Source organism: Arachis hypogaea, chromosome 13, assembly GCF_003086295.3.
Source record: "Arachis hypogaea cultivar Tifrunner chromosome 13, arahy.Tifrunner.gnm2.J5K5, whole genome shotgun sequence".
NCBI classification, from domain to species: Eukaryota; Viridiplantae; Streptophyta; class Magnoliopsida; order Fabales; family Fabaceae; genus Arachis; species Arachis hypogaea.
The window spans coordinates 99,229,473-99,240,307 of NC_092048.1; the positions used below are offsets into that span (position 1 = coordinate 99,229,473).

At 41.9% G+C, this 10,835-nt stretch overlaps 1 protein-coding gene and 1 non-coding gene across 2 annotated transcripts; one reads left to right on the plus strand and one right to left on the minus strand.

Annotated features, from left to right (window-relative positions):
* Positions 1 to 1,608: 1,608 nt before the first annotated feature.
* Positions 1,609 to 1,716, minus strand: LOC112740006 (small nucleolar RNA R71). Its single transcript, XR_003170941.1, has one exon. It is a non-coding gene; the product is annotated as a small nucleolar RNA R71 (small nucleolar RNA).
* A 7,494-nt stretch (positions 1,717 to 9,210) lies between these two features.
* LOC112732423 (uncharacterized) lies at positions 9,211 to 10,631 on the plus strand. The gene has a single exon (XM_025781146.3). It carries the CDS (start codon positions 9,489 to 9,491, stop codon positions 10,320 to 10,322), a length of 834 nt encoding a protein of 277 aa, XP_025636931.1. The 5' UTR covers positions 9,211 to 9,488; the 3' UTR covers positions 10,323 to 10,631.
* The last annotated feature ends 204 nt before the right edge of the window (positions 10,632 to 10,835 follow it).

The window sequence follows — 10,835 nt, forward strand, 5'->3', positions numbered from 1 at the left end:
CTTATGCTGAATTATTGATAATTGAGATTTGCACTTCCACTATCAGAGGCACGAGATCCCTGGGAGGAAGCAGTGGCTAGCCACCACGTGCTCCAGGTGGAGGCTCGAGACTCTGTTGACCCTATGTCGTAAGTGTGGCCGGGCACTGTGAAAGACCCGGATGAGCTCGCCCCCGAAATATTCACCAGTGAGGGTGATGGATATGGATCATGTTTATGATCAAGTTTATAACGAGTATAACTCGAGTTGGGGATGCGCGACAGAGGGACAGTCCAATGGCTAGCTACCAGGACTTGTCGGGTTGGCTCTATAACCGACAGATGATATCATCAGCCACTAGGGACAGGCATGCATCATAAGCATACTACATGAATTGTTTGAGATTGCCTATTTGACTGCATATTACTTGCTAATTGCCTAAATGCCTTATCTGTTCCTATTTGTAAATCTCTTGTCTGATATAACTGTGTTTGCTATATCATACTCCTGCTGGTGGTTGGGAGGTCTGAAGGAATTGGAAAGGGAAGTATTAGTTAGACTGAAGGATCTTTAGTCAGTTGCCACTTACGGTTTAGCTTGTTTATAAGCTTTGATATTATCTGGAGGAAGTTCTAGGATTGCCTTTGGCTTTCCTCTATTATTATGTATTATATATGTGGAAACTGTTACCGTGCTGGGGACCTCTGGTTCTCACCCATGCGGATTTTGTGGTTTTCAGATGCAGGACGCGAGGCTTCTCGTTGAGGCATGCTGGAGACTTCTGGTTTAGCGAAGATCCTTTGTTCTTGGGACTCTGTTTTGGTTTATATATCTTGTTTAGATACTTTTATCTCCATTAAATAATACAAACTGTGATGACTCCTTCTAGAGGGGATTTTGGAGAATAGGTTGTATGTATTTGTGTCCCTTTGGGTTTCCTTTGGGGTTTCCTTATTTTATCATATGTATATATTGCTATGCTCGGACCGGTTCTCTTCGCAGCCGGGTTTTGAGTCTTGATATTCTTGTTTTTGACACTCTTTATATATATGATCTCGCGTTAGCTTATCCCGGTTCGTTACGTTATCGATCGGAGTGTTGCCCGTTCGAGTTACGGTTTTTGTTTACCCCCTTTTTCTACAAAGGCTCCTAGTTATAATCAATTATTCATACTACTATACGTACTAAATTTTTGTTTTAGAGGTCGTAATACCTTGCCATCTCTGAATTATGACTTAAGCATAAGACTTTGTATGGTAGGGTGTTACACTTGGTGACTTTACTGCACCAAATTCCAATTTACATGGAAGAAGCATCTCCATTCCTGCCATTGGAGCAAACAACTTTGAGCTGAAACCTCAATTAGTTTCTCTGATGCAGCAGAACTGCAAGTTTCATAGACTTCCATTTGAAGATTCTTTTCAGTTCTTAACTGAATTCTTGCAGATATGTGATAATGTTAAGACTAATGGAGTAGATCCTGAAGTCTACAGGCTCATGCTTTTCCCTTTTGCTGTAAGAGACAGAGCTAGAGTATGGTTGGACTCTCAACCTAAGGATAGCCTGAACTCTTGGGATAAGCTGGTCAAGGCTTTCCTAGCCAAGTTCTTTCCTCCTCAAAAGCTGAGCAAGCTTAGAGTGGATGTTCAAACCTTCAAACAGAAAGAAGGTGAATCCCTCTATGAAGCTTAGGAGAGATACAAAGGACTGACCAAAAAGTGTCCTTCTGACATGCTTTCAGAATGGACCATCCTGGATATATTCTATGATGGTCTGTCTGAGTTATCTAAGATGTCATTGGATACCTCTGCAGGTGGATCCATTCACCTAAAGAAAACACCTGCAGAAGCTCAAGAACCCATTGACATGGTTGCAAATAACCAGTTCATGTACACTTCTGAAAGGAATCCTGTGAATAATGGGACGCCTATAAAGAAGGGAGTTCTTTAAATTGATACTCTGAATGCCATATTGGCTCAGAACAAAATATTGACTCAGCAAGTCAATATGATTTCTCAGAGTCTGAATGGAATGCAAGCTGCATCCAACAGTACTCAAGAGGCTTCTTATGCAGAAGAAGCTTATGATCCTGAAAACCCTGCAATGGCAGAGGTGAATTACTTAGGTGAACCTTATGGAAACACCTATAACCCATCATGGAGAAATCATCCAAATTTCTCATGGAAGGATCAAAAGCCTCAACAAGGCTTTAATACTGGTGGAAGAAACAGGTTTAACAATAATAAACCTTTTCCATCATCCACTCAACAACAGACAGAGAACTCTGAACAAAATACTTCTAATTTAGCAAACTTAGTCTCTGATCTATCTAAGGCCACTGTAAGTTTCATGAATGAAACAAGGTCTTCCATTAGAAATTTGGAAGCACAAGTGGGCCAGCTGAGTAAAAGGATCACTGAAATCCCTCCCAGTACTCTCCCAAGCAATACAGAAGAGAATCCAAAAGGAGAGTGCAAGGCCATTGACATAAGCAAAATGGCCGAACCCAAAGAGGGAGAGGAGGACGTGAATCCCAAGGAGGAAGACCTCCTGGGACGTCCAGTGATCAATAAGGAGCTTCCCTCTGAGGAACCAAGGGACTCTGAGGCTCATCTAGAGACCATAGAGATTCCATTGAACCTCCTTATGCCATTCATGAGCTCTGATGAGTATTCCTCTTCTGAAGAGAATGAGGATGTTACTGAAGAGCAAACTGCCAAGTTTCTTGGTGCAATCATGAAGCTGAATGCCAAATTATTTGGTATTGAAACTTGGGAAGATGAAGATCCCTTGTTCACCAATGAACTAAGTGATCTGGATCAACTGACATTGCCTCAGAAGAGACAGGATCCTGGAAAGTTCATAACACCTTGTACCATAGGCACCATGATCTTTAAGGCTCTGTGTGACCTCGGTTCAAGAATAAACCTCATGCCACTCTCTGTAATAGAGAAACTGGAAATCTATGGGGTGCAAGCTGCTAAAATCTCATTAGAGATGGCAGATAATTCAAGAAAACAGGCTTATGGACAAGTAGAGGACGTGTTAGTAAAGGTTGAAGGCCTTTACATCCCTGCTGATTTCATAGTCCTGGATACTGGAAAGGAAGAGGATGAATCCATCATCCTAGGAAGACCTTTCCTGGCCACAGCAAGAGCTGTGATTGATGTGGACAGAGGAGAATTGATCCTTCAAGTAAATGAGGACAACCTTATGTTTACAACTCAAGGATCTCTCTCTGCATCCATGGAGAGGAAGCATAAAAAGCTTCTCTCAAAGCAGAGTCAACCAAAGCCCCCACAGTCAAACTCTAAGTTTGGTGTTGGGAGGCCACAACTAAACTCTAAGTTTGGTGTTGAACTCCCATATCCAAACTCTAAGTTTGGTGTTGGAGAGTCTCAACAATGCTCTGAACATTTATGAGGCTCCATGAGAGCCCACTGTCAAGCTATTGACATTAAAGAAGCACTTATTGGGAGGCAACCCAATTTTTATTTATCTAACAATATTTTTCTTAGTTATATGTCTTTATAGGTTCATGATCATGTGGAGTCACAAAATGAATATAAAAATTGAAAACGGAATCAAAAACAGCAGAAGAAAAATCACACCCTGGAGGAGCATCTGCCTGGTGTTCAACGCCAGAACAGAGCATGGTTCTGGCACTGAACGCCCAAAATGGGCAGCATCCTGGCGCTGAACGCCCAGAACAAGCATGGTTCTGGCGTTCAACGCCAGAAATGGCCAACAAATGGGCGTTGAACGCCCAAAATAGGCACCAACCTGGCACTGAACGCCCAGAGTTGTGTGCAAGGGCATTTTACATGCCTAATGGGTGCAGGGATGTAAATCCTTGACACCTCCGGATCTGTGGACCCCACAGGATCATCTCAGGATCTGTGGACTCCACAGGATCATCTCAGGATCTGTGGACCCCACAGGATTCTCACCTACCTCTACTCACTTCTTCTCACCCCTCTTTCACACAATCCCATAAACACTCTTTCCCATCACCTCTTCACCACTCACATCCATCCACTCTTCCCCATAAACCTACCTTATAAACTCCACCTACCTTCAAAATTCAAAACCAATTTCCCACCCAAACCCACCCATATGGCCGAAACCTTCCCCCACCTCCCTCCCCTATATATAGCCCTCCATTCTTCCTCATTTTCACACAACACAACCCTCTCCTCTCTACTTGGCCGAAACACACTTCACCCCTCTTCTCCATATTTTCTTCTTCTTCTTCATCTATTCTTTCTTTTATTGCTCGAGGGCGAGCAATATTCTAAGTTTGGTGTGGTAAAAGCATAAGCTTTTTGTTTTTCCATTACCATTGATGGCACCTAAGACCGGAGAATCCTCTAGAAAGGGGAAAGGGAAGACAAAAACTTCCACCTCCGAGTCATGGGAGATGGAAAGGTTCATCTCCAAAGCCCATCAAGACCACTTCTATGATGTTGTGGCCAAGAAGAAGGTGATCCCTGAGGTCCCTTTCAAACTCAAAAGAAATGAGTATCCAGAAATCCGACATGAAATTCAAAGAAGAGGTTGGGAAGTTCTAACAAATCCCATCCAACAAGTCGGCATCCTAATGGCTCAAGAGTTCTATGCCAATGCATGGATCACCAAGAACCATGATCAAAGTAAGAACCCGGATCCAAAGAACTATGTTACAATGGTTCGGAGGAAATACTTAGATTTTAGTCCGGAAAATGTGAGGTTGGCGTTTAACTTGCCTATGATGCAAGGAGATGCACACCCCTACACTAGAAGGGTCAACTTTAATCAAAGGTTGGACCAAGTCCTTATGGACATATGTGTGGAAGGAGCTCAATGGAAGATTGACTCCAAAGGCAAGCCGGTTCAACTAAGAAGATTGGACCTCAAGCTTGTGGCTAGAGGATGGTTGGAGTTCATTCAATGCTCAATCATTCCCACTAGCAACCGATCTGAAGTTACTGTAGATCGGGCCATCATGATTCATAGCATCATGATTGGAGAGGAAATAGAAGTTCATGAAGTCATCTCTAATGAACTCTACAAAATAGCCGAAAAGTCATCCCCCATGGCAAGGCTAGCTTTTCCTCATCTTATCTGCCATCTATGTTACTCAGCTGGAGCTTTCATAGAAGGAGACATTCCTATTAAGGAAGAGAAGCCCATCACTAAGAAAAAGATGGAGCAAGCAAGAGAGCCCATTCATGGAGCTCAAGAGGCACAAGAAGCTCATCACCATGAGATCCTGGAGATGCCTCAAATGCAATTTCCTCCACAAAACTATTGGGAGCAAATCAACACCTCCCTAGGAGAATTAAGTGCCAACATGGGACAACTAAGGGTGGAACATCAAGAGCACTCCATCATCCTTCATGAAATAAGAGAAGATCAAAAAGCAATGAGGGAGGAGCAACAAAGGCAAGGAAGAGACATAGAAGAGCTCAAGGACATCATTGGTTCCTCAAGAAGAAAACGCCACCATCACTAAGGTGGACTCATTCCTTGTTCTTACACTCTCTGTTTTTCGTTTTCTATGTTATGTGCTTATCTATGTTTGTGTCTTCATTACATGATCATTAGTAGTTAGTAACTATGTCTTAAAGTTATGAATGTCCTATGAATCCATCACCTCCCTTAAATGAAAAATGTTTTAATTCAAAAGAACAAGAAGTACATGAGTTTCAAATTTATCCTTGAACTTAGTTTAATTATATTGATGTGGTGACAATGCTTCTTGTTTTCTGAATGAATGCTTGAACAGTGCATATGTCTTTTGAAGTTGTTGTTTAAGAATGTTAAATATGTTGGCTCTTGAAAGAATGATGACAAGGAGACATGTTATTTGATAATCTGAAAAATCATAAAAATGATTCTTGAAGCAAGAAAAAGCAGCAAAGAACAAAGCTTGCAGAAAAAAAAAGAAAAAAAAATAGGCGAAAAAAAATATAGAAAGAAAAAGAAAAAGCAAGCAGAAAAAGCCAATAACCCTTAAAACCAAAAGGCAAGGGCAAATAAAAAGGATCCCAAGGCTTTGAGCATCAGTGGATAGGAGGGCCTAAAGGAATAAAATCCTGGCCTAAGCGGCTAAACCAAGCTGTCCCTAACCATGTGCTTGTGGCGTGTAGGTGTCAAGTGAAAACTTGAGACTGAGCGGTTAAAGTCAAGGTCCAAAGCAAAAGAAGAGTGTGCTTAAGAACCGTGGACACCTCTAATTGGGGACTTTAGCAAAGCTGAGTCACAATCTGAAAAGGTTCACCTAATTATGTGTCTGTGGCATTTATGTATCCGTTGGTAATACTGGAAAACAAAGTGCTTAGGGCCACGGCCAAGACTCATAAAAAAGCTGTGTTCAAGAATCATCATACTGAACTAGGGGAATCAATAACACTATCTGAACTCTGAGTTCCTATAGATGCCAATCATTCTGAACTTCAATGGATAAAGTGAGATGCCAAAACTATTCAAGAGGCAAAAAGCTATAAGTCCCGCTCATATGATTGAAGCTCTGTTTCATTGATAGTTTGGAATTTATAGTATATTCTCTTCTTTTTATCCTATTTGATTTTTAGTTGCTTGGGGACAAGCAACAATTTAAGTTTGGTGTTGTGATGAGCGGATAATTCATACGCTTTTTGGCATTGTTTTTAGTATGTTTTTAGTAGAATCTAGTTACTTTTAGGGATGTTTTCATTAGTTTTTATGTTAAATTCACATTTCTGGACTTTACTATGAGTTTGTGTGTTTTTCTGTGATTTCAGGTATTTTCTGGCTGAAATTGAGGGACTTGAGCAAAAATCAGATTCAGAGGTTGAAGAAGGACTGCTGATGCTGTTGGATTCTGACCTCCCTGCACTCAAAGTGGATTTTCTGGAGCTACAGAACTCGAAATGACGCGCTTCCAATTTCGTTGGAAGGTAGACATCCAGAGCTTTCCAGCAATGTATAATAGTTCATACTTTGCCCAAGTTTAGACGATGCAAACTGGTGTTCAACGCCAGCTCTCTGCCCAATTCTGTAGTTCAGCGCCAGAAATGGATCAAAAACCAGAGTTGAACGCCAGAAATGGATCAAAACCTGGCGTTCAACTCCACAAATGGCCTCTGCACGTGGAAAGTTAAAGTTCAGCCCAAGCACACACCAAGTGGACCCCGGAAGTGGATTTATGCATCAATTACTTACTTCTGTAAACCCTAGTAGCTAGTTTATTATAAATAGGACATTTCACTATTATCTTTAGAACCATCTTTGAATCTTTGGATCATTTTTAGATCTCTAGACCTCCATGGGAGGCTGGCCATTCGGCCATGCTTACCCTCTATTCACTTATGTATTTTCAACGGTAGAGTTTCTACACTCCATAGATTAAGGTGTGGAGCTCTGCTGTTCCTCAAAGATTAATGCAAAGTACTACTGTTTTCTATTCAATTCATCTTATTTCGCTTCTAAGATATTCATTCGCACTTCAATCTGAATGTGATGAACGTGACAATCATCATCATTCCCTATGAACGCGTGCCTGACAACCACTTCCGTTCTACCTTCGACTGAATGAGTATCTCTTAGATCTCTTAATCAGAATCTTCGTGGTGTAAGCTAGAATGATGGCGGCATTCAAGAGAATCCGGAAGGTCTAAACCTTGTCTGTGGTATTCCGAGTAGGATTCAATGATTGAATGACTGTGACGAGCTTCAAACTCGCGATTGCTGGGCGTAGTGACAGACGCAAAAGGATAGTAAATCCTATTCCAGCATGATCGAGAACCGACAGATGAATAGCCGTGCCGTGACAGGGTGCGTTGATCATTTTCACTGAGAGGATAAGATGAAACCATTGACAAGGGTGATGCCTCCAGACGATTAGCCGTGCCGTGACAGGGCATTTGGATCATTTTCCCGAGAGAAGACCGAAAGTAGCCATTGACAATGGTGATGTATCACATAAAGCCAGCCATGGAAAGGAGTAAGACTGATTGGATGAAGATAGCATGAAAGCAGAGGTTCAGAGGAACGAAAGTATCTCTATTCGCTTATCTGAAATTCTCACCAGTGATTTACATAAGTATTTCTATCCCTATTTTATTAATTATTTTCGAAAACCCCATTACTATTTTATAAGGTGACCATAGCTTGCTTCATACCAACAATCTCCGTGGGATTCGACCCTTACTCACGTAAGGTATTACTTGGACGACCCAGTGCACTTGCTGGTTAGTTGTGCGAAGTTGTGAACCATGGTATTGGCATCATGTTTTTGGCGCCATTACCAGGGAAAGAAAGAGCGATGAATTTTACATAATTAAAATGTAATCACAATTTCTGCGCACCACTACCCCATGATGGAGCATAATGTTAATTAGATTTTTCATCTGCATCAGAAATAAAAATTGTATACATTAATTCAATGACCATGGTCACAACCCAAAAATCAACAGATTGCATTTTATGGATGGTAAAAAAAAACTTTTTCCGGTTTCATTAGGCAAAAACAAAGCATGTTTAAAACCCATATCCTAACAGAACAATATATGAAACCCTAAACCTTTATCAACAATGAAAACACCCCACCACAAACAAACAAAAAGCCAACTAAACCCTTGAAAACCAAGCTATGATTGTCGAAAAAAAAAAAGAAGGGCACTGTGTACTCACCTCAATAACAACAACAATGGTGCTTCCTCAATAACGGCACTGTGAACTCCATGGAGACACTAGCAGTCCCACAAAACTGTTGAACTCGCAAACCCTAAACCACCGCACTAAGCCTTCACCATTGTCAGAGGAAGAGGGAGTCTAAGTGTTTCGGTGTTGGAGAAAAGAAGGAGAAGATTGTGAGTGATCAAAACCTATATAGCTCTAATCTTTTGTTTTCTTCATTCATGTAAAACGATGACGTTTTACTTTCCTTAGGCGCCAAAACTCTAAACGACACCATATGAAACATCTACCGTGGCAGCCACTTGCCAGATCAGCACTCCGATTTGCTGACTCAGGCCGAAAATAGACTTCGAAATTTTTATGGTGCCCGGAGTTCAATTTCAAAGACCGAAATGATGCAATTGAAAACTTATGGGTGAAATTAGTACAAGAGCCCAATCTTAAAGACCATTTTAAAGATTTAGTCCTAAATTATTAGACTAGTTATTCTACCGATTCACCAACAGATTTGGTTTTTGCAACCTTGCCTTTATTTAAACATGTCATTTACCAACCCTATACAATTATTATTTCAGAAAATAGACTCACTTTTTTTCCACACTTTCTTAATTGCTAATTGTTAGTAGTTCGAGATAGTGTGAATGCGCGATTGTGAAATTACCATGGCCCTTTCCAGTTTCCAATATCTAATCTTTTTCTCATAACACCATGTGTTGTGTTTCGTGTTTTCTTTTTTCCCATCAAACCTCTCACGGTCTCACCTTAAATGATTATATCATATATCATTTCATTATTTCATTTCACATAATGCTCTCCCTCTCACCGTAACCACACACATTCCACTAAGGATGAATAGACCCACTCCCCCTTCCAGAACTCACCAACCACCACCACCGCCACCGCCACGACAATATCAGCCGCCACCCCGACGATATCAACCACCCCCACCTACGACACCGAGATACCAACCACCGCCACGACAACAACCACCACCACTACAACAACAACCACCAGCAGCACCACCACCACCACTACATGTTACGGCGGAGGAAAGAGGGGCACCTATCATTGCCACCAAGGCAAAGAGACCACGGCCACCGTCAGGGCGCACCAACTTGGCTTCCTGCGTCGTTGCCACCATCTTCCTAATCTTCATCATCATCGTCATCCTCATCGTCTACTTCACCGTCTTCAAGCCACAGGACCCAAAGATCGCCGTCAGCGCCGTCCAGCTTCCGTCTTTTTCCGTCGTTAACGGCACCGTCAACTTCACGTTCTCCCAGTACGCATCCGTCAGAAACCCTAACCCCGCGGTGTTCTCTCACTACGACAGCTCCCTACAGCTTCTCTACTCAGGCACCCAGGTGGGCTTCATGTTCATCCCCGCCGGCGAGATCGACGCCGGGAGGACAAAGTACATGGCGGCGACGTTCTCCGTGCAGTCGTTCCCTCTGGCGGCGCCGCCTGTGGCGGTGACGGGGATGCCGACAGTGATGAACGGTGGAGGAGTTGGGTTCAACTACGGGATGAGAGTGCAGCCAACGATGGAGATCGAGTCGAAGTTGGAAATGGCGGGGCGCGTGAGGGTTCTACACTTCTTCAGCCACCGCGTGCAGGCCACTGCCGGTTGCAGGGTCGCCATTGCCGTCACCGACGGATCTGTCTTGGGTTTTCACTGCTAATAACTTGTTCTTAATTTTTCACCATCTTATTGATTTTCTGTTTTTTGGGTAATTTTTAGAATTTAGTTGTAGGTATTTGATATTTTTAATATTACTATTAAATCTTTGTGTTGCTAGTAAGTAATTGCTAGCGAAAATGGACGACGATGAAGATGATAGGTGGGGGAATTACTAATTTGATTTTGTGAAATGTGAAGTTGTATGTATAAGTAGCGCAGGTATGAGTCAAAAATCAAAATGTAAAGATCGGTTTTCATTTTTGAGCTTTTTTAAATTGAATGCATAGTTTCCCTTTTTTTGTTTTGTTTACTTCAACTACTTGAATTGGATGAATCGATGGAGTCTTGAGTCTCAATTTCTCATTGTGGCGTTAAGAAATGTTCTAATCCTTTCTTTAGATATTGTCACTATCTGTTTTTCTCTCTCTCTTCATGGATAACTGTGTACATGTGGGCCCAGCTGTGAGGAGTGGTTATGTTGCTTTATTGAGACAAGTCAAAAGTGAAGTAAGAG